Genomic DNA, 27,722 nt, shown 5'->3' with positions numbered 1-27,722 from the left:
AGGAATGAAGGAGCTACATCTGTGCACTTAAAATAAGAGTGGATTTTATGAAAGGGGCTTTTTCGTAGTGGCTGAAAAGGGGGGAACTTCCTTTTGAATAGCTGTGATTAGGCAGATTATGGATAACAACTAAAATGAGCAAATTTACTAAATTTTTGCACATATGAAGCAAAATAAATTAAAGACAGATTTTGTATGCAATCCATTTAATAGTGCACTGGGATGAAAAAAAAACAACAACGCCCAGAATATAAGTGATTTAAGAATTAGATATATTGTGACTTTTTGTGTTAAGTAATATGTGGTGTGTTGGCTTCTTCCTTGGGCAGTTGGCTTCTACTATTGAACTATTGAAGTGAACATATTATTATTATTATTATTATTGTTGTTGTTGTTGTTGTTGTTGTTGTTTCAACTTATACACTGCCCTATACCCAGAGGTCTCAGGGCGGTTCACAACAAGACCACAACATATGTGGTTAACTTTCAGTGGGTTAACTCTGAAAAGATTTAATTGAATGGAACCCACATTATTTGTCAGCATCTAATGGGATTGCTTAAAAAATAATAATGCAAAGGTTTCTCAATAACAAAAAACAAACAATAACAATAACAAATAACAAATAATATTAAAATAATAATAATGCAAAGGTTTCTCAATAACAAAAAACAAACAATAACAATAACAAATAACAAATAACAAAATTTATGCTCTGCCAAGACAGCTGAATCTGAATGTTGGCAACTTCACATTCTCCCTAAAAACTGAAATAGTTATGTGTCGACCTCGGTTTTCTGTCTGCCATGCTTTTGCTGCTGCTGTTTAAAAATAGTGAAGCATAAGGCAGCCTTAAACACAGTGAAAGATGGTGGCACCTCTTGGCACGAAATACAGTTTCCTTCCAGCATGTTATGTTTATCAGACAATAGATGGGGGGGGGGTAAAGGTATTCTCTCCATTTCATTTAAAACAGACTGACAGAATGCTGTAAAAATATCCTATAAATAACTTTAGCCAGCTGTTCAGTGAGAGTCACTAAGCTGAAAACAGAGGCTTTGGAAACAGTCTATGTAGCTAGGCACTCCTCCTTGAAATGTTCTCATTATTTACCATCCCAGAATGAGTTTATAAGGGTGGCTCAGTGTACAATAACTGGAGAGGGTCATATTTCTGTCTTATGTAGTTTATTTTTGTGGGTAAAATAAAATGAAATAGGCCTTGTTTTGGCTGGCAGTGTGTATCTAGTCTTAGAAGACAAAAACATACGTTTGGCAATAGTTTTAAATTTTGCAATCAAGTTTGTCAAAAAAAAAAAAAAACCCAAAAAAGCCCCAAAAACCTGCTTCCATCATGGTGTGAGCTGGATCCAGATGATCTGCCCCACTCTCTTGATACAGAGGTCCATTGTGAGAGGCTGTTGCTTAGCAACTGCCATCTATGGAAGACTTGACTGTACCATAGACCAAACAAGGTCCGCTCGTTCCAGAAATCTCTGTGGTCGTGCTTGTCTGGCAAGAGGAGGGAAGTCCAAAAATGAGGCAAACCCATCTTATTTCTGCTTACCCATGCAAATGTTTTTGAATCTGGCTGCATTGTCCAAATCTCTTGAGAGCTTCTTGTATAAATATTCTTAGTACTAATAACAATGCCTATAACGATTGCCTGAGGGCTCTGTTCCTACCACTCTCTACCTGGCCCAGGGCAGAGCCTGACAGCCCTCATAAGGACTGCTGCTGCTGCCCAGCAAGGACTGGAGGATTTTGCACACCAGGGCAAGTAGATAAATAGGTACCGCTCTGGCGGGAAGGTAAATGGCATTGACGTGCGCTGCTCTGGTTTGCCAGAAGCAGCTTAGTCATGCTTGCCACATGACCCGGAAGCTGTACGCTGGCTCCCTCGGCCAATATAGCGAGATGAGTGCCGCAACCCCAGAGTCAGCCACGACTGGACCTAATGGTCAGGGGTCCCTTTACTTTTACCTTTAAGTAACTTTGCAGAAGCTATAGAATAAAACACATTAATCATCTGGTTTGTTTGCTTCCTTTCTCCCCTGCAGGATTGGAACGAATTGCAAGGGACTCTTCCTACGAACAAGAAGGAAAGGTCCAGTTTGTCATTGATGCTGTGTACTCTATGGCGTATGCACTGCACAACATGCATAAAGATATTTGTCCTGGATATATTGGCCTGTGTCCACGCATGAGCACCGTCGATGGCAAAGAGTTGCTTAGTTACATCCGGGCGGTGAACTTCAATGGTACGTTTGCACTATTTTTAACTTCTCTAAATATACTTCAGAAGTGACAAGATGTGTTTTCATCTCTATATAGGACACTTTCAAACACAGAAGTCACTCTTTCCCTTAAAACACACACACACACACACACACACACACACACACAGTATGTTTTCCCACCTACTTTGAAACGTTGATTTTATTTTTTTCCACCTAAGCTTTGCCTGTGAAATATAGAAGTTAAAAATAAGTCCCTGTCAATCACAACAGTGGAGTGGAAAATGACTGTTCTAGAAGCAGCTCCTGCTTATTGGCCAACCTCCTATGGCTGTGATAGTTAGCATGCTCATTAAGGAAAAGAACGATAGCAAACTCTCTTTCTTTCTTTCTCTTTAATTAACATTAAACTAGCTTAATGATTTCCCTGCAGTAGAACAGCATTTGAAACTGGCTTCATCTTTTAAAGATGGCTAATGGAAAAATCACTTTTCTTTTTAAAACTCCATTGTGTTTGACCTCAGCAATTTGGCCACATCTTGATGAGTATCAGGTTTTTCTATTGGTTTTGGTTGTGTGTTTAGGTTTCCCCCCCAAAATAAAATAAAATAGAGGTAGAGTCATAACTTGGGTTGAATATGCTTCATGTTGAGCACGTTCAAGTTGCGCTCCGCGGCAACCCGGAAGTAACGGAGCATGTTACTTCCGGGTTTTGCCGCTCATGCATGTGCAGATGGTCAAAATGACGTCACACGCATGCGCAGAAGTGGCGAGAAGTGACGTGCTCGTGCATGTGCGCAGATGTGCCGTTGCTAGTTACGTTTGCTTCTGAATGCGAACGGGGATCCGTTCATATCCAGAGGTACCACTGTATGTGGAAAATCAATATTTTGCAGCTGGGAGCTACCTGCTAGGAAAAGATGGTTCATATTGCTTAATGTGTATTAGTTTGAGGAAAAGAACAGGAGGGTGAAAGACATTTCCTAAAAGCTCCCATTCCCTCCTGCAAAACCAGAGTTGTGCTAGATTAGATTTTTTTTTTTTTAATGTTGCTTTCAAAGCAAACGACAGAAGGTTCTTTACAGTATAATTCCTTTTGCCAGACATGCCTGCAAACTATAGGAAGACTTGCACTGTCGATCACACTATACTCCAGTGACCTCAGCTGCCAGCCGCCTTCTCTTTTTGTAAAAAAAACAAAAAAGAAAAAAAGCGCAAGGTCATTTTCAATTTAGCTTCCAAGTGGAAACTGCTTTTGCTTCAGGTAATGCACCAGAAAGGGGAAATAAATAAATAAATAAAGGCATAGATGGGTTGATAGGCACGTTTGCTGTGCTAGGCAATGTTTCCTCTCCTAATAAACACTCGTTCTGTTTCTTTCTTTCTTTGGGAATTTCCATATGTGGAACCCCAGGCTTCAAGTGATAAACAAAACAGGGTTGAAAAGCTGTGAGTGTGAAGCAAACAAAAGCTCAGGCTTTAAGACCTCATGTGTTAGAAAAAGTAATCTGTCTCCCTCTTGCTAACATATTCTTTCCCAATGCTTTGGAATATCTTCCTTGGGAACGATGCTCAACTCTCAAACCTTCACAAGGAAGGGACCATAATAGCTATCTCCTTTATTATTTTGAAATGAAGACCCTTTGCTTGGATAGTCACTGTTTAAGGTTGGTTTCTTGTTTAACCTGTGAACTTTGAAAAATTGTTGTAGATACAGCCTTAGTGCATGAAGTGACAAATGCAAAAGGTTGATAACTGGAGAAACATCCTCCCTCTGCTTTTAAAGGATAATGTCTGATCTTTGAATAATCAAACATACGATGGCTTGCTTTAATGTCTCCTGTTTACTTGTGCTTGTGTCGTAAGGAAAATTTTATTCCCCCAACGGCTTCATCCATGTAATATTCTGTGACACTTTCATGGCAGCAGAGCGATCATACTCTCTGTAGCACAGTGAACCGATATAATTGATATGACATTGGATTTTGTTTAGCTGTGTTTCCATAACTTACAGTTTAAACATGGAAAATCATTTCACTCAGTGCAACCTTAATGGGGGTAACACATCAGTACTTGTCACGGGATGAGGGTATAGAGTGATTATTTGTCATTTTCTCAATAATAATCCAGCAGTTTATGCTATTTTGTTTGGTTCTGAGACATCTAGCAGTCCAAGAGAAAGCAAGGCATATTCATGGTTTTTCCATGAAGAGGTGTTTCAGTGACTGATCCAGTCACATATGGAAAACTGAGAGTCTTCGGTTTCTATAACATTTCAGAGTACTTTATTGGAATGATAAAACTTGTGACCAATGGGAACTCCATAGAACAATGTAAAATGTGGACCTAGGCTGTTGTGATGTTATATATTTAGCTGCTGGTGCCCTAGATTTGTAGCAAGCGGGGGGAATAGAATATAAATAAAATTTGCTGGTGTGTTTCATGTTTTCTAAAATTATAAATAAGGACAAGTATAAGCATACCTGAGCATGATTCTGTTAGAAAGAAGCAGGTGCGTGCTGTGGAAGGTCTTGTTTTCTTTGATTGCACACAATCCTGCTACAATTGTGTTTCAGAAGGTTGTTGTCACTGGCCGGAAGGGAAAGCAGGTGAGGTGGACAATGGCAGGAAGGCAAATTTTATGAGGTTCCCATTTCCATAAGACTTACCAGCTCTTCTTCACAGATTTTGGACAGCATGTTTATATAACCTCAGTAGACTCTGAACATCATTGTTATGAAAACTTCACAAATCTTCAAAGGCAATCCTCTGAATATTTTGGAGGGTCTACATGTTACACTCACTATGTAGAAGCTGCATGCAGCAGCATCCTCAGAGCTGCTAAAAGATCATAGATGCAGTTTAGGTGTATGTGGTGTGATAAAACTGCAGAGTCGCCTCATGATACCATTCTCACTGCTACTTGCCTAAGTGTGGCGTGTCAAGCTTGAGGTTGCTTGAGAGCACTGGATTGACACTGGTGCTCCTACTGGTGCAGCTGTGTGGCCCTGACTTCATTGCCACATGGTCTCAACCCATCAAGGTAGGCAACTTCATCAGTGTTGGTAGGGTGGCACTGCATTATCCACCTTTGGATAGATACCCCCCACACACACACACCACATTGGAAATAAGTTGAATGAACCAGCATCTATCTGAGTGACCTCATTATATCAGACTATTCATTATATCAGATGTTTATCAGACTAGAATTCTGCACTGGGTCCAGACACTTCTTGCACCAGTGTCTTGCCACTGCCTTTACCTCTCCCAAAGTACAGTAGATAGGTTAGACATGAGTGGCCCTGTGGTCTAAACCACCTAGCCTCTTGGGCTTGCTGATCAGAAGGTCAGAGGTTCAAATCCCTGTGACGGGGTGAGCTCCCGTTGCTCTGTCCCAGCTCCTGTGAACAGTTCGAAAGCACACCAGTGCAAGCAGATAAGTAGGTACTGCTGCAATGGGAAGGTAAACAGTGTTCCCATGTGCTCTGGTTTCCGTCACGGTGACCCATTGTGTCAGAAGCATTTTAGTCATGCTGGCCATATGACCTCAAAAGCTGTCTGTGGACCAACACCACCTCTTTGGCCTGAAAGCAAGGTGAGTGCTGTAACCCCATAGTCGCCTTTGACCGGGGTCCTTTACCTTTACCTTTTAGATAAGTTAGAGTGGGTCTTGTATGTTGCTCACGTTTGTTTGATTTTTCTTTGTTTGAAATATTTATCTGCCAACTTTTCAAGCAAAGCATGCCCTTAAGGCAGCTTTCACAGTACGGATTTCTGAAATGCGACAATGCAAAATATAGCTATGAAATAACATCTACAAGCATAACAGGACTAAAAGCCAAATTTTACACACACACACACTTGCTCACTTCCCATAATATGTGGTCTCCCAGTTTATCCGCCTCACAGGATAGTTGATCTCAAGCTGCCGTCACAGGTTTTTGCAGGGGAGTCATGGCACTGATGTGAGCATGTGCTGTCTATTTTATGGGTTTTCTCCCATCCTTGAATGTACATTCCAAGAGCAGCATCAGTGGGGTTAATAGAGCTTTCCCCTGCACTTCCCATGAGTACTCTTCCTCCTGAAAGAAATGCAGCTGTCACGCAACACTTCTGCCTACTGATCAAGCAGAGGGGAGCATATTGCATAACCACCCCCTAAGCATTGTACTTTATGAGATCCTTAGCATGCATTTCTCTTCTAAGGTGTTGGACTTCTGTGGATTCAGGCAAAACTGAAACATTCATTCATATAGACATATTTTGCTCCAAGGCAGCTTTATAAAGTGATTAAGCTGTCAACTACTTTCCTTACCAAGGATAAGCAGGCAATGTGTACGGAATAGATACCTCCTTGGGGCAATAGCAAAGCGGCAATAGAATTGATTGGCCAGCCTACTGCTAAAGCTACTCCTCTGGAGCAAAGTGTGGTACTAGAATTATTTGTCTGTAATCTGTAATCTTCAAGATAAAGGATCCCTATGTTTTATGTGCTTTCTTCAAATAAAATGGTGTCAAGCAATGGCTAAGATGCCAGTCTCTGATTTCTGGACTTTAGGCTGAAAACCTAGGCCATTTAGTGGAGGAGAACCCAACATGGTACATGCCAGATGTTGTTAAACTACAACTTCCATCAGTGCCAGCTGGCAGGGACAATGATCAGGGATGATGAAACTGTTAATACAGCCTAGGACCCACGGACCTACGGGACCACCTCTCCTGGTATGCCCCGCAGAGGACCTTAAGGTCCACAAATGACAACACTTTGGACGTCCCACGTTGCAAGGTGGTTAGATTGGTCTCAACTAGGACCAGGGCCTTTTCAGTACTGGCCCCAACTTGGTGGAATGCTCTGTCAGAAGAGACCAGGGCCCTGCGGGACTTGACATCTTTCCGCAGGGCCTGCAAGACAGAGCTGTTCCACCTGGCCTTTGGTTTGGACTCAGTCTGGTCCTTCTGTTTCCCTCCCCTTACAGTTTAGATTGATGGGCTACTTTTAAAATGAGGCTGCATTTTAAATTGCATTCTAACCTGTATTTTTTTTCCTATTATGTTTTTATTGTAATTTTACTGGTGTTAGCCACACTGAGCCCGGCTCTGGCCGGGGAGGGCGGGGTATAAATAAAATGTTGTTGTTGTTGTTGTTGTTGTTGTTGTTGTTGTTGTTATTATTATTATTATTATTATTAATCCAGCAGCATTTGGAGAATAAAGTAGCCTATCTCTGTTTTAGGGATGCAGGTGGCCCTGTGGTCTAAACCACTGAGCTCCTTGGGCATGCTGGTCAGAAGGTTGGCGGTTCAAATCTGTGCAATGGAGTGAGCTCCTGTTGCTCTGTCCCAGCTTCTGCCAACCTAGCACTTCAAAAGCATACAAGTGCAAGTAGATAAATAGGCACCACTGCGGCAGGAAGGTAAACGGCGTTTCCGTGTGCTCTGGTTTCTGTCACGTGTTCCGTTGTGGCAGAAGCGGTTTAGTCATGCTGGCCACATGACCCAGAAAGCTGTCTGTAGATAAACACTGGCTCCCTTGGCCTGAAAAGTGAGATGAACGCCATAACCCCATAGTCACTTTTGACTGGACATAACTGTCCAGGGGGCCTTTATCTTTTACCTCACCTCACCTCACCTCTGTTTTAGTGCTGTGTGCATACACTCCAGGACTCACATGCTCCCCGCTCCTTTCTCCTCCTTTGTTGAAACCAAATGTAAATCAGGCTGTCGCCCTTCCATTTTCAGCTCCCTACACTTATTTGTCATGCCTGAACCTTGAGGAACTGCGACTAGTGTTGGCTTGTTTTCCTAAACTGTAATTAACTTCAAACCATGGTATATGATCCTGGCTTGTTTCCATAAACTGTAGTCAATGCAAACTTCTGTATAGTATTGGCTTGGATGAAATAAATCACTACATTTAATTGGCCATGGAAGCAAAATATTTAGATTTCCTTATAGTCAGCCTGAAGGGATGTGGATGGAGCTGTGGGTTAAACCACAGAGCCTAGGACTTGCTGATCAGAAGGTCGGCAGTTCGAAGCCCCGTGATGGGGTGAGCTCCCGTTGCTCGGTCCCTGCTCCTGCCAACCTAGCAGTTCGAAAGCACGTCAAAGTGCAAGTAGTTAAATAGGTACCATGTTGGGATTCGCAGGATGATGAGTAAGTCTGCAGGCTTCAACAGGCTGATGCAATACTCTGTGAAGTGCTGGGTCAGAGTGACTCAGCGGGGATGTGATTGGCTATCACTTGTTTCAAAAGGAGAGCCTGTTCAACAGTAATTGTGGTTGTGGTGTGGGTGTGCTGTAGTGTGGTGGTGCTGTGGTGGAGAATATTTGTTTGCCTTAAGGTGCAGGTACTCTGTATGAACTGCTTTTGTAAATACTTGTATATAAAAGGTAAAGGTAAAGGTACCCCTGCCCGTACGGGCCAGTCTTGACAGACTCTGGGGTTGTGCGCCCATCTCACTTAAGAGGCCAGGGGCCAGCACTGTCCGGAGACACTTCCGGGTCACGTGGCCAGCGTGACATCGCTGCTCTGGCGAGCCAGAGCCGCACACGGAAACGCCGTTTACCTTCCCGCTGGTAAGCGGTCCCTATTTATCTACTTGCACCCGGAGGTGCTTTTGAACTGCTAGGTTGGCAGGCGCTGGGACCGAGCAGCGGGAGCGCACCCCGCCGCAGGGATTCGAACCGCCGACCTTTCGATCGGCAAGCCCTAGGCGCTGAGGCTTTAACCCACAGCGCCACCTGCGTCCCTGTAAATACTTGTATATAGCTCACATTAAAAAGACTGCACTGAAAAAAAACCTGGGACTCTGAGCATTTCGCTAAAAGCACCGCGAGGAATTCGTGACATACCACTCCGGCGGGAAGGTAAACGGCATTTCCGTGCACTGCTCTGGTTTGCCAGAAGTGGCTTAGTTATCCTGGCCACATGACCCGGAAGCTGTACACCGGCTCCCATGGCCAATAAAGACAGATGAGTGCCGCAACCCCAGAGTCGGCCACGACTGGTCCTGATTGTCAGGGGTCCCTTTACCTTTACCTATAGCCAGCCTGAGGGAGCTCCTATAGTTAGAAGTGGAGAACTACAGGTGACCAGCAGTCAATAAACCTGGTCACAATAACTGGCATATGAGATCCTGAAGTATGAAAACTTGTTTTTCCCCTGCTGAAATAAGTGTCCTTCTATGTAGGACCTGGGCATGCCTTCCTCTTGCTTCTTTGGGTTTCTAAACATACTTAGCTGCCTTTTGCTGAAGGAAGAACTCCAAAACCAGGGGCTATGATTCCAGGTTGACATAGGCCCTAGCAGGTATCCATTAAGAATTGTCTGGGAAATGTAGGAAAAAGCAGAACACACCACATTAGAAATTGATTACTTTTCTGGCATGTCCAGGTCTCTGTGTAAGTGTCCCTTGCAAGTGGGCTCCTTAAAATAATCTGGCTAGTAGCTTCTGTGTTTTGCAAAACCTTTTGTATCCTTCTCACGTAAATTGGTTAGGCTTTCCAGATCTTGTTTTACATGTTTATCGACAAAATAATTATTAACTATACATTTAGCAAGCAAAAATCAGAAGTTCATAGAGTAGCTTGGGGGGGTACATCTGTGTCACTAAAAGCTCAAGTGGTCAGGAGAGTTTTAGGCCAGCTTAGTCTGGTTCTCCAGCTGTGGCTGCTCTTCGACAAGGTTAGTCTGACCACAGTAGTTCATCCACTGCTGAGTTCAAGGCTGGGTTACTACAATGCACTCTGTGTGAGGCTGCCTTTGGACCTGGTGCAGATAGTATGGCGGCTACTGTGCTCAACATCTTTGGAGTATCCTGGTTTTTACTGAACATCCTAGCTCGATCATTGAGATACTCTGTAGGAGTGTATTTGGTTGTCCCCAGAGTAGGTGATGCTCATCTAATATCAACAGGTAGTTGTGGAATGTTCTTCCTACAGAGATTCAAAGGCACCTTCATCATCAACATCATCATCATCACCATTATAAATGCTGAACAGTTTTCTGTGCTAGCAGGCTCATGCAGATAAAATTTAAGGCAAAACTCCCCCCTTCTATTGAAGTTAGCTGATCTGTGATTTTGATCTTTACTGTGTGTGTGTGTGTGTGTGTGTGTGTGTGTTGTACACTGCTTTGATATTTTTAATGACATTGTGATTTGCAAGTATTTTTTACAAATAAATCTGGTATAATTTATGCATTCCGTTATTCACTGTTTACATTCAATAGGGCTTAATAGGGTGGTGGGAGCTTATTCTGTGCTTCTGACTGGAGATTTCCAAGTTTTCGCCCCCTTCCTCAACAAAGTCATTGCTGTGGCTTTGCATCCCTTCCTCCAGCATTTCGCAGCTCATCTGAGCAGACCACTCGCAAGCCCTATTAGATGCATGCAAAAGTTGTGGAAGGCAATCAGCTGTATGAATCAACCCTAAGGCAAAGTATTAATGGGCATTTCTATGTTGCATTAAGCTTTTAATTGCATTATTAACTAAAAGAAAGAAAAGCCCATAAGGAAGGAAGGAAGGAAGGAAGGAAGGAAGGAAGGAAGGAAGGAAGGGGGAAGTACCTTTATAATATCCTGTTCGTACAGTGGTACCTCTGGTTAAGAACTTAATTTGTTCTGGAGGTCCATTCTTAACCTGAAAGTGTTCTTAACCTGAGGTACCACTTTAGCTAATGGGGCCTCTGGAGCACAATTTCTCTTCTCATCCTGAAGCAAAGTTCTTAACCCAAGGTACTATTTATGGGTTAGCAGAGTCTGTAACCTGAAGCTTCTGTAATCTGAAGTACCACTGTATTCTGTGCAGTCAGACCACACCTGAAGTACTGTGTTCTGTTTTGGGCACCACAATTTAAGAAGAATATTGACAAGCTGGAACATGTGCAGAGGAGGATCAAGGGTCTGGAAACCGAGCCTTATGAGGAATATTTGAGGGAATTGGGTATATTTAGCCTGGTAAAGTGGAGGCTAAGAGGAGGTATGATAGTCATCTTCAAATATTTAAAGAGCTGTCACATGGAGGATGGAACCAGCCTGCTTTCCCCTGCTCCAGAGGCTAGGACCCAAAGCAATGGCTTCAAGTTACAAAAAAGGAGATTCGGACTAAGCATCAGGAAGAACCTTCTGAGAGTAAAAGCTGTTTGACAGCGGAACAGACTCCCACAAGATGTGGTGGATGGACTCTCCTCACTTGGAGGCTTTTAGGTAGAGACTGGATGGCTACCTTTCCTGAGATTCCTGAATTGCAAGGGGTTAAACGAGGGTCCCTTCCAATTGAATAAATTACAAGAGCAGCTTGAATGTTTGGGAAACTGGAGTGAAGTTTCAAAGGAGATAAATCAGTGTGATAAATGGCAGGGGTGTTTCCTTCCGTAGAGGCATTTCATTTCATAGGCAGAATTCTGTTTATTCACAGATGGATTCTCTGCTGTGGAGCACCTTCTCTGCTCCACACCTCATTGGAATGTGGCACATGAGCATGGGTAGTAAATTTCAGCTTTGGCATTCTAATTAGAATAGCAGTGTGGTGGAGAAATACATTGTTTCCAGGTCTAAATCTTAAGATTCGTGGATGTTATTGCAAACCATCCTGCAGAAGATAATGCAGTTTTCTGACTGTTGGGTTCTTTAGTGCAAAGCAGAGTGCAAAAACTATAGCGTGCGAAAGGAAGAAGATATTCAGACAATCACTGAAAATATCATGAGTGAGAAGAGCTCACACTTGCTGTCTCTGACATCCTTTGTATAGCGCTTTCATGCATATGATTTTTACACCTGATAGGTAAAAGACCCCTGGATGGTTAAGTCCAGTCAAAGGCGTCTATGGGGTGCAGCACTCACCGCGCTTTTCAGGCCAAGGGAGCCTATGTTTGTCCACAGACAGTTTTCCGGGTCATGTGGCGAGCATGAGTAAACTGCTACTGGTGCACAGAGGACCGTGACAAGTACCAGAGCGCTCAGGAATGCTGTTTACCTTCCTGCCACAGGGGTGCCTATTTATCTACTTGCACTAGTGTCCTTTTGAACATGCATGTAATATAAGTGTTATAGAAAGCTTGTACAGGTGGTAAAGAAGATCAAATGAAAGAATAGCAGTGATGACCAGGGAGTGTGGTTGTGATCCTTCCTTCCTTCCTTCCTTCCTCTTTCTCTCTGTCTCATGCATGTGCACACAGTTCAGTAGCTGAAGTAGGCTTAATACTGGAAAGTAGTGTTTTGAGCCTATTTGTCAAATTAATAATAATAATAATAATAATAATAATAATAATAATAATAATAATAATTTATTTATATCCTGCCCTCCCCAGCCAAAGTCGGGCTCAGAGCGGCTAACAACAGTAAAAATAGCACAGTTTACATAAAATCACAGTCAATTAATTGAAATACATTCTAAAATCAATTCAGAATCAAATTAATGGCAACCATTGGGCTAGAGTTCTATGAGGATTACAGAAAGAGAGAGAGGGTCAGATTGTGCCTTGGCCAAAGGCCTGGTGGAACAGCTCTGTCTTGCAGGCCCTGCTGAAATATGTCAAGTCCTGCAGGGCCCTAATCTCTTGTGACAGAGTGTTCCACCAGATTGGGGCCACAGCCGAAAAAGCCCTGGTTCTGGTTGAGGCCAGCCTAACCTCCCTGTGGCCCGGGATCTCCAAGATGTTTTTATTTGAAGACCGTAAGGTCCTCCATAGGACAAACCAGGAGAGGCGGTTCCATAGGTATGAGGGTCCTAGGCCGTGTAGGGCTTTAAAGGTTAAAACCTAATGCTGTGAACATTAATTCACCTCATCTGAACACTGCCAACAAATAGTCATAAATGCATGTGGTTTCATGTGGTGAGAGCTGGCATTTGTTTTTTCCTTCCAAACTCTTCATCAATACCAGCTCTCACCATGTGACAGAAGCACTCCAGTGAAATCTTCCCCTATGTAAAATTTACGTGTTAAGACCACATGATAGTGATTTTGCAACTGCAAAAATAATGTTCAAATCAGGTCAACGTGTAGCTGAGGGCAGATATTTTAGCAGCGCTAGGCATATGCAAGCTCATAAATTCACACACCTTTTAAAAATGGTTTCACCCTTCCTTACACATCAGCAGCTAAAGTGTGCTGCCAGTAGGTGGAGGATATCTTTAAAAAAATAAAAATACATCAGAATTAGCTTTTCGCTCAGACTCAGAGAGATCATTACCTTGTGTGACCAATAGTTCCTTTTACTGAAAAATCATGATCTGTTTTATGTTCCTTCAGGGGAAAGGTTTTCTGAAGATAGAAAATAATGAATCACTAGGCATATCTACACCACAGACAAAGTGGTTTAAGAGTAAATTTTGCTACCCCATGAGTCCAATCAGGAGCCACCTGCTATGGCTAATGCTTTAAAAAGTCTATCTATCCTACACAGGCACCATTTCCTCTATCCCCACACCAACAAACTGATCCCCAACCCATGACACTTTCTAATGAAGTTTGTTTTCCCCTACAGTGGTACCTCGGTTTAAGAACTTATTTTGTTCCGGAGGTCCATTCTTTTTTTTTTTTTTATAAATATTTTATTAAATTTTCAAAATACATAATAAAAAAGAAAAAAGAGAAAAATATAACCAACCATTCAATAAAGCTTTTCTTATATAACTAACTGGACTTCCTCGCATCTCCTTACCCTGCATTATTTATAATCAGAATATCAGCAAATTATTACCTTATTTCATACCTTATTTCATACTTTCCAAATATTATACTTCTAAGTTTAAGGTAATTTTTATCAATTACTCATACCTTAAAATTAAACAAAATATTGCCTTAAATTTTGACCTTTTCTTACTTATAACTTAATTTTCTATTTTACAAAGCCTATTTGCTGGAGCTGGTGTTTTCTAAATCGTGCAAATACTTAGCATTCATACAACTTATAATATTTTTGTAGATAATCTTTAAACTTCTTCCAGTCCTCTTCCATTGTTTCTTCTCCCAAGTCTCGGATTCTGCCAGTCATTTCAGCCAATTCCATATAGTCTATCAATTGCGTCTGCCACTCTTCCAGTGTGGGCAAGTCTTGTGTCTTCCAATACTTTGCAATAAGTATTCTTGCTGCTGTTGTCGCATACATAAAGAAGCTTCTGTCCTTCTTTAACACTTTCTGGCCGACAATGCCCAAGAGGAAGGCCTCCGGTTTCTTAACAAAGGTATATTTAAATACCTTTTTTAGTTCATTATAGATCATTTCCCAGAAGGCTTTCACTTTAGGGCATGTCCACCAGAGGTGAAAGAATGTCCCCTCAGCCTCTCTACATTTCCAACATTTATTATCAGACAGGTGATATATTTTTGCAAGCTTGACTGGGGTCATGTACCACCTATATATCATTTTCATAATATTCTCCTTCAAAGCATTACATGCCGTGAATTTTATTCCGGTGGTCCATAACCTTTCCCAGTCCTCAAACATAATATTATACCCTAAATCCTGAGCCCATTTTATCATGGCTGATTTAACAGTCTCATCCTGTGTATTCCATTTAAGCAGCAAGTTATACATTCTCGACAATACCTTAGTCTTTGGTCCGGAGGTCCATTCTTAACCTGGAACTGTTCATAACCTGAGGTACCACTTTAGCTAATGGGGCCTCCTGCTGCCACTGCGCTGCCGCCTCACGATTTCTGTTCTCATCCTGAAGCAAAGTTCTTAACCCGAGGTAATATTTCTGGGTTAGCGGAGTCTGTAACTTGAAGCGTATGTAACCTGAGGTACCACTGTACTTGCTAGCCCTGAGTAGGAAAGGGATGTCTCTCAAAATATAGTCCCTGGAACTATTTATGGTGGGCGGCAATAGCAGTTGTCTTAGCATGAAACCCAATACAAATGGGTGCAGATACAACCTATCGCATCTTTCATGTGTTAGCAGAAACGGTTCACCTGGTGAAGTGGAGATGCTATGCAAACTTCCAAGCAGGTGGGTCATTATTGCTTACCGAGAGGGAGAGGGGCAATGGGGAGAGTAGGTCAATACACTGGTGGGACCAGCAGGTTGGCTCCATTTTCACAGCACCAACCTCCCTGCTGCGTCACCCTAACCCTTCTCCATTTCAGTAAGCAACAGCAACCCCTCAGAAGTGCCAATGAATAAAATATTGGGGGGTCCAGGTAAGCCCCGCTCCACATAATCCATCACAAGAGTGGTGCAGGTACACAATTTGAATGGCAGTGCCCATTAACTTTGGGGGGGGGGTGGCCCCCTCAAATATTTAATTGGGGAGGCCAAAGGGAACATCGGCCCCTAGGAGTTGGCTCCTATGGCAACCTGCCTGCTGGGAAGCTAGCATAGTGGTTCTGCCCAGTACAAAATAATTTTATTTTTAAAACTTTTATTTATGCAGTTTTGACAGCTTTTATACATGCATCGTACTGTATCCATCACTTCTCTCTTTTCCTAAGACTTCCCAATCCATCTCTCTGTGGCATTCTAGGGAAATCTTGATATGCTGCATATCCTGATATTTCACCCATTATCGCCTCAAGACTTCCTTTTTTGATATTATCCGCTGCTCATATGTTAACTCCTACTTGCAGGTTAAATTGTATATTGTACCCTCTAAGATAATCTCCAAAACACCTCCATTCTTCTCTTCTTTTCAACTCATCCTTATTCCTTAGTTTTGCAGTCATGGTTATTAGTTCTATGTATTCTATCAAATTGTTCTGCCAAATTTCCTTTGCGGGTATCTCTTCTTCTTTCAGTTTTTTCGCATATACCATTCTGGCTGCAATAGTCACATACAGAAAGATACAGCGCCTTTTTTTTTTTTTTTTGGAATGTCATCACCTATCATCCCTAATCGAAAGGCCTCTCGTCTTTTGGGAAATGTGAGTTTCAGAATCTCTTTTAATTCTGTGTGAATCATTTCCTAATACTCTCTAGCGTATTTACACAACCACCACATATGAATTGGGGTCCCCTCTACCTCATGACACTTCCAGCATAAATTAGAACTTTTTTGTACATTTCCACTAATTTGCTGGATGTCAAGTTCAGTACAGTATACAGTGGCACCTTGGTTCTCAAGCATAATCCTTTCCGGAAGTCCATTCCAAAACCAAAGCGTTCCAAAACCAAGGCGTACTTTCCCATAGAAAGTAATGCAAAAGGAATTAATCCATTCCAGACTTTTAAAAACAACCCCCAAAACAGCAATTTAACATGAATTTTACTATTAACGAGACCATTGATCCATAAAATGAAGCAATAATCAATGTACTGCAGTCACAAAACCAATCAGTAGCTGAACTGGGTTCCACACAGTCACAAAAACAAAACAAAAAAGAGCCGCAAAAACAAAAGGGCAAAATAAATAGCAAGAATAGACAGACCTCAGCGTAACATTCAAAACAGAAGTGTGGCACTCAAATCAGAAGCGTAACACTCACAACAGAGTACGTTTGGCTTCTGAAAAAAGTTCACAAACTGGAACACTTACTTCCAGGTTTACAGTGTTTGGGTTCCTAGTTGTTTGAGTATCAAGGCATTTGAGAACCAAGGTACCACTGTAATTTTAATATGTGGTACAAACTGCATCATAATAAGTATTTCAGTGGATATAATAATTATGTGCAAAGGATGAACTAAGCAGTGACCTTTGGAGAAAGTCATGTGGCTGGCATGGAATTTTGTGAGCTTCTGAACAAAGAGTCAGCTCCTAGTCCCTGCATCAGGCAGAATGGGATCTTGACACCAAATTTCTCCTACTGTATGTTTAACTACTTTAATGCTGCCAAGTTGGATTGACAGGGCATACTCAAGCAATTGGGTTGGCCATAAAGGGTGAATGCATGTTGTATCATCCTGCTCCCTTTGTTGTTGTTGTTTAGTTGTGGTCTGACTCTTCATGACCCCATGGACCAGAGCATGCCAGGCACTCCTGTCTTCCACTGCCTCCTGCAGTTTGGTCAAACTCATGTTAGTAGCTTTGAGAACACTGTCAAGTCATCTCATCCTCTGTCGTCCCCACCTCCTTGTGCCCTCCATCTTTCCCAACATCAGGGTCTTTTCCAGGGAGTCTTCTCATGAGGTGGCCAAAGTATTGGAGCCTCAGCTTCAGGATTTGTGCTTCTAGTTAGCACCCAGGGCTGATTTCCTTCAGAATGGATAGGTTTGATCTTCTTGCAGTCCATGGGACTCTCACTTACATGTGTTCTGTTCATTAAAATATATTCATTATAAAGTAAAAAAAAGAAAAGAACATGCAGATGTGGCAGAAGAAAGACTACAGAAGGTTCTTTAAAGGACAGTGACTGTTAGTACAAAGAGCCTTCATCCGCAGTTCATTTATGTAAACGGAAAGTTACTGGCTAACTCAAGAAAACAATGAAAGTCATTCTTCAGGCAGGTCACCAACAGTGACAAATTGTCTACTTTCCTCCTTTGAAGAGAAATCAGCAGCTGCTGAAACGTTAAAAGGATTCAGGTAGACACAATTCTCTAAGGCAACAATTACAGGGAGGATAAATTTATAATTAGCAGGCATTGCCTGTTTTGTTAGGGAACGGTTATTTAGTTATTATTTATGTGCTCTAGGGATTTTGGCATTTACAAAGAGTCAACTGCTTTTCAAATTTGTGCCCAAGCACGTGGGCCTCACAGTCAATTATAACTGTGTGAGTTGTGAAACCAAGTGAAGAAAATCTAAAATGCACACACACACACACACACCCTTCATGGAGAATCAGGGCAACATTTCTGCCACATCAAAGCAATGACATGCACTGTTCACTATCATCTCCTAGGAGAATGTGGTGTGTTTGATATGGGCGTATTGTTGGACATTAGCTATATCCAATCCAGCTATGAAGCTCACTGGGAGCCTTCAGAAAGGTCCTACCAACCTCATAGGATTGTTGTGTGTGAGAGAAATGAGGTGATTCCATTTATTTTCGACAAGGTCCTTGGAGAAAATGTGGATGGTGAGTGGAATTAATAGAAAAACATAGGTTGACAAGGAGTGTTGCATGAGTTAGGCTGTGCCCGTACTAGAGCAAATCCATAAAAATGCAGTTAACCTCCATGCTAGACCAGAAATTAGTTTCTGCCAGGATTCACAGAGGATAAACTTCATAGGAAGCTGCTGCCTACAGAGTCAGACCATTTGGTCACTTAGGCCATTATTGTCAACGTTGACTGGCAAGGGCTCTCCATGACTTCATACAAGGGTTTCTCCAAGCCCCTGTGGAGATACCTGGCCAAAGCGGATTTAGGGCAGCGTGACCAGTTCCACCACATGGGCGCTGAACCGAGGGGGCACTTTCCCACCTCCTTCCCAATGCATAGTCAGTGCTTACTCTGCTTTGAAAAGGAGATGGGAGGTCTATATGACCCTACCAGATGCTTGCACCTCCTCTTCCCAAAACCTGACACTTCGCTTACCCAGCTTTGGGAAGGTTGCTTTGGGCAGCAGTCAAGTTTTGCCCTCACATAGGATGGCATATTAACAAGGTCTGCCCCTATGGGATTAAACGTTGTCCTTCTGTGTTCAAAACAAGTCTGATTAGTTATGAACTCTCCTTTCAATCCTGAAACTTAAGAAGTTAGATGAGCCTTTCTCAACCTGTGGGTCCCCAGATGTTGTTGAACTACAACTCCCATCACCCCTAGCTAGCAAGGCCAGAGGTCAGGGATGATGGGAGTTGTAGTCCAACAACATCTGGGGACCCACAGGTTGAGAACCACTGAGTTAGATGAAAATGCTATTGAGCAGGTCAAGACTGCAGTTTTCTTACCTTTGAACAGCTGTCCCTCTGGCTTTTCTCTCTTTAAAGGAATCAACACACGCACTGCTTAATATAACAAAAACACCTTAAGTGGTTACATGAAAACAATAAGACACAACAACATTCAAAATAATTCCTAGAAACTAGATAATTAAGCAGTTTAAAGATGCATTAGAGCCAGTGTGGTTTAGTGGTTAAGAGCGGTAGACTTGTAATCTGGGGAACCGGGTTCGTGTCTCCACTCCTCCACATGCAGCTGCTGGGTGACCTTGGGCTAGTCACACTTCTTTGAAGTCTCTCAGCCCCACTCACCTCACAGCGTGTTTGTTGTGGGGGAGGAAGGGAAAGGAGAATGTTAGCCGCTTTGAGACTCCTTTGGGTAGTGATAAAGCGGGATATCAAATCCAAACAACAACCCTTCTTCTACTTCTACTTCTACTTCTACTTCTACTTCTACTTCTACTTCTACTTCTACTTCTACTTCTTCTTCTTCATACTGCAGTAGACTGACAATCAGTCAGTGCACTGGTTCTGTCAGAATCTTGGATCCTAAAACAAATTGGGTTGCTTTAAGTTGACTCGTGATTCGGCTAGAGTGAATAAGGCATCCTTTGATCACCCAAACACAGATCAGGTCCACCTCAAGTGATTCAGGGCTGTCAAAAGAAGAAGAAGAAGAGTTTGGATTTGATATCCCGCCTTTCACTCCCTTTAAGGAGTCTCAAAGCGGCTAACATTCTCCTTTCCCTTCCTCCCCCATAACAAACACTCTGTGAGGTGAGTGGGGCTGAGAGACTTCAAAGAAGTGTGACTAGCCCAAGGTCACCCAGCAGCTGCATGTGGAGGAGCGGAGACGCGAACCCGGTTCCCCAGGATTACAAGACTACCGCTCTTAACCACTACACCATCTTTCAATGGTACCATCTCTTTCAAAGATGGTAGTTAGGCTATGAGGGCAGGAGATGGGGAAAGAGACACACGTAGATGGGCTTATCTGCCCCCCCCACTTAAATGATGTTCTGAACCCTAACAAAACTCTGCAACCACAACCACCCACCCCTTTGGTTCAGGACCTGGGTCCAGGTTAGGGTGGCTCCAAATTGGACCAGGGTTCACCTGAAGTGCTGGATTTGGGGGGAGGGGCATGCATAGCCCTACTGATAAACATTTTTAAATGCATTGTAAAAATCTAAACTTCCATATTCAGAAATGAAAAGGATTTGCTCTTCTTTCTTTCAAAGACCCACCTTTATGAAATCCTGTCATGTATTTTGAATGCAAAATACATTTTTTTCTTTTTTATTGAAAGCTTTATTCAACAAACAAGATCTTAAAATACAGATAATACCAACGATCAAACACTAAATTATAGATTTTTTTTAAAAAAAGAATGTATAAATAGAAAACTGAATAAAAAAACAGAAAAAGAGAAAAGAAAAGAAAGAAAAAAGAGAAAAGAAAAAAAATAATGTAACTGAAAAGAAAAACATACAGATATCTGATATGTAAATTGACAAAAAATAGAAGCTTCCGACTAAATCCATTGTACTAATTTTGTGATTAAACATTTCTATGTGACTCATGAAAAGCACAGGTTTGAGTCCCACACTGATAAGCAGAGTGGCCACCATTTACGTGCCTAGCCATGGAGAAGCATTAATTACCAAGTTTCATTTGGCATAAAGGGACGCAGGTGGCGCTGTGGGTTAAAGCCTCAGCGCCTAGGGCTTGCCGATCGAAAGGTCGGCGGTTCGAATCCCTGCGGCGGGGTGCGCTCCCGCTGCTCGGTCCCAGCGCCTGCCAACCTAGCAGTTCGAAAGCACCTCCGGGTGCAAGTAGATAAATAGGGACCGCTTACCAGCGGGAAGGTAAACGGCGTTTCCGTGTGCGGCTCTGGCTCTGGCTCTGGCCAGAGCAGCGATGTCACGCTGGCCACGTGACCCGAAAGTGTCTCCGGACAGCGCTGGCCCCTGGCCTCTTAAGTGAGATGGGCGCACAACCCCAGAGTCTGTCAAGACTGGCCCGTACGGGCAGGGGTACCTTTACCTTTTACCTTCATTTGGCATGCAGTGAGGGTGATACACCTGAGTCTTTTTCATTTGGTTAATAAGGATATTCTCCCTGAACCTTCATATCGCCTTCTTAATTGGAAAATTATATTATATGATTGTAATCTCCATTGGCACTAGAGGATCAGGGTTACATGCACCAGTGAATTTTCACATTAAAAAAATCTATGATAATTTCTTCTCTACTTTTATAATTATGTTGAAGTTTAATCTAATCAATACGTTTTGTTTCAGCTCCTGAAATGGAGATGATCCTTTCTTGATGCCTCAGCTTCCTCTCTCAAGTGGTAGAGAGACTGAATTTTTCTAAATGTTATTGTTGGGAATAGAAAGGGTCCGTAGTAACCAGGAAAGTGATAACACTCTATTCTATTTGTTTTGAAAGTGGTGTGTGTATGCATTCAAGCCTGATGTGGTATATGTGCGTTTAAAAAAACCACACAGGTATATACAGCTGTATATAAGAGTTCAAGGTCAGCTGTAAAAAAACCTACTATCATTTAGGCTGCAGGTGGGAACCATACTCAAAATCCACAAGAACTGGAAATTCAGCAAAACTGCTGACTCAAGAGTCTGGCTGCATGAAATAGACTTCTGACTGGTTCCTCCAAATACATAAAACATGAGTCAATGTTTGCCTAAGCAACTATTGTCTTTGCCATGTCCTGCATTCACTTACTTTTCCATTTCAAATTATCTGGGCTGCCAGAGCCCATCAGATCATTTCAATATGATGATTTGATATTGGTGGCTATGCTGTTGATTACTTACCTCTAGATGAGGAGTTCCTAGCATGTACCAAAATGTATCTACATTTTGTATTTTTCATATATCTTATTTCCTTCCTTTTCTGATATCATTTTTCTATATTTGCAATCCTCTCACCTGACTCCAAAAGACATCCAAAGGTCGCAGGGCAGTTTATAATTTAAAAATACAAAAATGCATACCATAATAACAAAGCAAAAACCATAAACCCCATCACAACTGTTTAAAAGGCCATAGATTGTTTAATCATCAAAAGGCCTGGGAGAAGAATTTGTAATGTGGCCTCCAGGCGAGGCTCTTTGGGAACAGCATTCCGCAGGCAGGGAGCTACCTCAGAAAAGGTCCATTCTCCTGTTGCCATCCTCCAGACCTCTCTCAGAGGAGGTATACAAAGAAGGGACTCAGATGATAATCACAGGGTCTGGGTCGGTTCATATGGGGAGAGGCTGTCCTTGAAATATTGTGGTCCAGAGCAGTTTAAGGCTTTATAGGTCAAATATCAGTATCATAAATACTGTATCATAAATAATAATAATAATAATAATAATAATAATAATAATAATAATAATATTTGTACCCCGCCCATCTGGCTGGGTTTCCCCAGCCACTATGGGCAGCTTCCAACAGAATATTAAAATACAATAACCTATTAAACATTAAAAGCTTCCCTAAACAGGGCTGCCTTCAGATGTCTTCTAAAAGTCTGGAAGTTGTTTTTCTCTTTGACGTCTGGAGGGAGGGCGTTCCACAGGGTGGGTGCCACTAACGAGAAAGCCCTCTGCCTGGTTCCCTGTAACTTGGCTTCTCGCAGTGAGGGAACCGCCAGAAGGCCCTCGGCGCTGGACCTCAGTGTCCGGGTAGAAGGATAGGGGTGGAGACACTCCTTCAGATATACTGGACCGAGGCCATTTAGGGCTTTAAAGGTCAGCACCCACACTTTGAATTGTGCTCGGAAACGTACTGGAAGCCAATGTAGGTCTTTCAAGACCAGTGTTATATCGTCTTGGCGGCCGCTCCCAGTCACCAGTCTAGCTGCCGCATTCTGGATTAGTTGCAGTTTCCGGGTCACCTTCAAAGGTAGCCCCACATAGAGCGCATTGCAGTAGTCCAAGCGAGAGATAACCAGAGCATGCACCACTCTGGCGAGACAGTCCGCAGGCAGGTAGGGTCTCAGCCTGCATACCAGATGGAGCTGATAAACAGCTGCCCTGGATACAGAACTGACCTGCGCCTCCAAGGATAGCTGTGAGTCCAGAATGACACTTTCTTAAATGGCTGACCTGAATGTTCTGCTGATTTGCTTTATGACTTGAAACCTTTTAAATTTTACATCCCCCCCCCCCCGGCAGTTTACAACACTTCACAGCCACTGTTTCTTAACTCTGCTTCAGCTTTGGTGCCATCCTGTTTCATTTCACTTCCAGTAAAAAGGTAAAGGGACCCTGACCATTAGGCCCAGTCGTGACTGACTCTGGGGTTGCAGCACTTATCTCGCTTTATTGGCTGAGGGAGCCAGCATACAGCTTCCGGGTCATGTGGTCAGCATGACTAAGCTGCTTCTGGCGAACCAGAGCAGCGCATGGAAACACCGTTTACCTTCCCACCGGAGCGCTACCTAAATCACAGGGATTCAAACCGCCAATCTTCTGATCGGCAATTCCTAGGCTCTGTGATTTAACCCACAGCACCACCCGCATCCCTTCACTTCCAGTAATCCCAGCTAATAAGGGACCACAGAATGTACCGTATTTTTTCATGTATATGACTAGGATTTTTTCTTTAAAAATTGGCTTAATAATTTGCCCTCGTCTTATACATTGTACTGCAGAGGGAGGTTGGGTGATTGGTTGTAGCTGCGAGCAGGAGATTTTCTGTGGCGACAGGGTGGGTGATCGGTGGCTGTGTGAAGTGATGTTTGCAACTGGCTGCCTCTATGGCAATAGTGTGGTTGTGGCTGTGGGTCTTCGGTGACGTGTGTGATCGTCAGTGGTGGGTGAGTGATTTTCGGCAATTCCACCCAGTGGCGTAGCGTGGGTTGTCAGCACCCGGGGCAAGGCAAGTAATTTGTGCCCCCTAACCCGTGGATTTGCGCCCCCTAACCCTAACCCCCAGATGTTGCGCCTGGTGCGGCCGGCCCCCCCTGCACCCCCCACGCTACGCCACTGATTCCACCCCCCAAAAAAGCTCAAAAACTGTAGGCAATCCCCTCCAAAAAAAAGCTCAACAACTCTGTGCCATCTTCCCCCATTTTCTTAAACCAGAGTCCCCCCAAATAGGGGTCGTCCTACAGATGGGTGTCCTATAGACAGAAAACTACGGTATATGCTGAAGACACAATTCTGCATAGCCAATCAGATGGCAATTTAAACCTGATTAGATTAAGGAAACACTTCTTGTACCAAAGCCAAACAAGAAACAACATAACAAGCCAGCACTTTTGTAATCCTGTTATGATACTTGTTCACATACGCCACTGAACTCGAGCTGCCTCTACATATGGACACATGTTTGTGTGAAATAGAACACTCATTGAATGTTATATGTGGTTAAATGCATGTTACAACTCAACTATTGTGTACACAGATATACAGACTGTGGACACTGAATATAACATGTGAACACCCATATGATGAGTTCCTAAAAATTGCTAAAACAGGGATTTGAACATTTTTCTTAATAGCTCCCCCCCCCCTTTCTACTGAGCCGTGCACTCTAAAATGATATTTTATGGTGGTTTTCTCATTCCTCAAAAATACAGGTGTACTGTTCCTCCCAGTCTTAAAATATGGATTTCTCAGTCACCCCTGCAATAGGGGAGACTGCTGTTTGATTCAGTACAATAATAATAATAATGTCATTTTGAGAGAGCTTCCCCCAATGGTTGCTCATTATTCCATTCACACAGTTGCCATTTGAAAAAGAATAATTAAAGGGAAAAAAGATAAACCATGATTACTCATAGAAATCTGAAACAAATCCAGGAAAAAGGAGAATGAGGGAAGCATAATCAGTTTAGCTTTATCTGCCAGACTCTATTATGAATTTTAAAGCCTACAGATGCGTCGCTCAGATTCAATCTTCAGCCACTCCAGGAAGCAGAATGCTAATGTACGCTACCAAGATTTGCTCTATTTAACATAACGTTCTGGACATGTTTTCATATGCTTTGCACTTAAATGGAGACCAGGTAACCAACACATCCTATGAAAACAAATTTCTATTTTTTTTAAATAAAAAATGCACATAAAGGCAAGTGTTACTTTCTTCCACCGAACAGGGCTGCATCTCAGAAGAGACAAAACTGATTTTGTTTTATTGGTAAATGTGGCTGGAATCCTATACAATGAGGGTAGCCAACTTGTGGCCCTCCAAGGACTCTCAGATCCCATCACCCCCTTACCAGTATGACCAGTGGGCAAGGATGACGGGAGCTTTGTCACAATAAAATATAAGGCAGAAAAGTTACTCACCCCGGCTATTCAAATTTATCAGGGAATAGGACACCTTGAACTCAATAGGGCTTACTTCTGAGTAAAAATACACAGAATTGCACTGTGTTTCTTTTATAGATACTGTGTGTCTTTTAAAAATAACAACAATCCCTTTAGGCAATGTTAGCTTCGATACAGCCAAGAAACGTATTGTAGACTTGTTCTACCCTGATGTCCCTTTGATCTCAGGGACGGGGGAGAAATTTGATTCAGTCGGCATTCTTCTTGTTAAAGAGCCTCAGCCACCTTGTGATGCTAGTGCCCTCACATTCCTTAAAACTCCTTGGAAATTATTTCCCCTCTTGCAACAGAGGCAGAAAAATGTGTCTATGTAGGCAGGGGAAGGAGAGTTCCCAAAACTGGAGGATTGGATTTGGCACAGTGCTAATTGAAATCAAATTGTATAAAATAAAATAAAATAAAATAAAATAAAATAAAATAAAATAAAATAAAATAAAATAAAATAAAATAAAATAAAAACATATCGAAGAGTAGGCTGCCTTACAATGTCAAAATCTAATTTCATGACATTTTCATCATAGTAGCTTGAATAGACTACAACTAACTGGGGGGAAAGTAGGATCACAGTAGAAAATGTGTGTATTTGATTAAATAAGCAAAGCAAACATTTGTATAATACAGTGCCAGTTTGTTTCTGGGCTCATTTAAAGTTGCTGGTGTTAATTTGTAAAGCTGTTTCCAATGTGTTCCTCCCTGCATGCTCTGATCATCAGCTGAGACCATCTCCAGATAAGTTGTCTACATGAGGAATTGACTGAAAGGAACCAGAGCTAGGCTTTGCTCTGTGATGGTAGCCACCCTATGGAATGTTCTGGCCAGGAAGCTGAATCAGAATTCATCCCTATATGGTTTCAGGTGGCTGATGAAGACGTGACTGTTCAAAAATGGCAATCAGGTTACGGTATTTTTCTGTCTCTCTTTGTTGAAATTATGACCTGACTTTTTTTTTATGATTGGGTTTAACTTGGGGATTGTTTTGTATTTGAAATATTGTTCCGGTGTTGTAATAGCTCCTTAGAAAATAGGGATTAGAAGCTTTGAAAATAAAATAAATAGTATGTAGGGAATGTCTGTTTAAAAGTCCATTTAATCAGGTTCGCAGGTGATACTATTCTTTTATTAGAATGTGGTTGTATTGTACTGAACATTCAGGCACTGTTATGAAATTAACCAAACATAAAAATGTTTTGATCCACTAAAAAGGTACCTCTGATTAATCAGCTAGCAATTTAAGTTTATAAAGAAACCATTTAAACACTCCAGACAGAGCAAATACCATTGTAAGAATCATACACTTCTCTATTTGTGAGAGAGACTACTTTTTCCTTTAGATTAACAGAGCTATCCAAATCCATTTTGTGCCAGACTAGGGGGGGGGGGTTAGATTGGATGGAAGTGCCCCTCTGCCCAGGCCTGCTGGCTGCATGTCGTGGTCACAGGCCACTATCCACCCCACCCTTACCAGTCCTCAAATGCCACAGGACCTAGCAGGGAGAGGGATAGGTCGCGAGGGGTTTAAAGGCACAAGCCAAACAGTAGAAAGCTACCACCACCTCCTTTCTTGGGTTCAACCCTTGGAAGGTGTCCAAGAGGGGGAACTCCCCTTCGATATTTACTGGGATGCCCAATTCTGTGTCACTGTACCATGACACAGACAGAAATCCAACAGGTAAAACCAAAGTGGCCAAGCGCTGGTTTAGCTTCTTCGGGCAAAGGCACAGAATACAAAAAGGCAAAAGTCCTTTTCCAAATTAATTGAAAAAGCCACTCAGAAAATAAAGCTTGCACATTTCTTAAAAGTTACAAACAAGAAAATAAAAACGTTGCACAGTACAACTGACTAAAAACACACTCACACAATGACAGTAGCTCAAAGCATAGCAAGTCAGTAAGATTTCCTAGCTGGTCAAGTGCCCTTAGACACAAAACACCATGGCAAGGTGGTCTGCTTTTTGCATCTCAATTCCCCAAACCTTTATTCCTGAGAATCCCACGGTGGAGAATCAGGTCTTTAGATTAATTACCAATTTGCCAATGGCTGTATGCAGAGACAATAACTCTTGATTGTCAGGAACTTGGCAGCTGAACTCTGTTTAGTCTCAGAGACCTTGGGATCAAAGACTCCCCTTTCATTCCCAGAGACATACCAGGCTCTTTGAGGTGTAAACTGCCTGATAGCCTTTTCACACCAACCACATCTGTGGCTCCCAGCTGCCAGAATTCACAAATCAGATAACCGCTTCTTCCTGCCCAAAGTCAGGAGGCAATTTGATTCACACCTTCAAAGACAGAGAGTTTTACAATTAAAGAAACCAGATACACATTCCCCAGAATTCCACAGTTTTAACTCTCCCACAATGCTTCACTCTGGT

At 42.4% G+C, this 27,722-nt stretch overlaps 1 protein-coding gene across 4 annotated transcripts in view; it reads left to right on the top strand.

Annotated features, from left to right (window-relative positions):
* The window catches only part of GRM8 (glutamate metabotropic receptor 8), a 582,131-nt gene that overhangs the window by 375,806 nt on the left and 178,603 nt on the right, over nucleotides 1-27,722 (top strand). For all 4 annotated transcript variants that reach the window (XM_079994148.1, XM_079994147.1, XM_079994145.1 and 1 more), the window contains exon 7: nucleotides 2,058-2,258. In XM_079994148.1, the coding sequence (XP_079850274.1) occupies nucleotides 2,058-2,258 (201 nt within the window). The remainder of the gene's footprint in view (nucleotides 1-2,057; nucleotides 2,259-27,722) is intronic.

This window comes from Podarcis cretensis, assembly GCF_951804945.1.
Source record: "Podarcis cretensis genome assembly, chromosome: 10".
Lineage (NCBI taxonomy): Eukaryota > Metazoa > Chordata > Lepidosauria > Squamata > Lacertidae > Podarcis > Podarcis cretensis.
The sequence above is the reverse complement of the archived record's forward strand: the minus strand, read 5'-3'. Positions and strand labels throughout refer to the sequence as shown.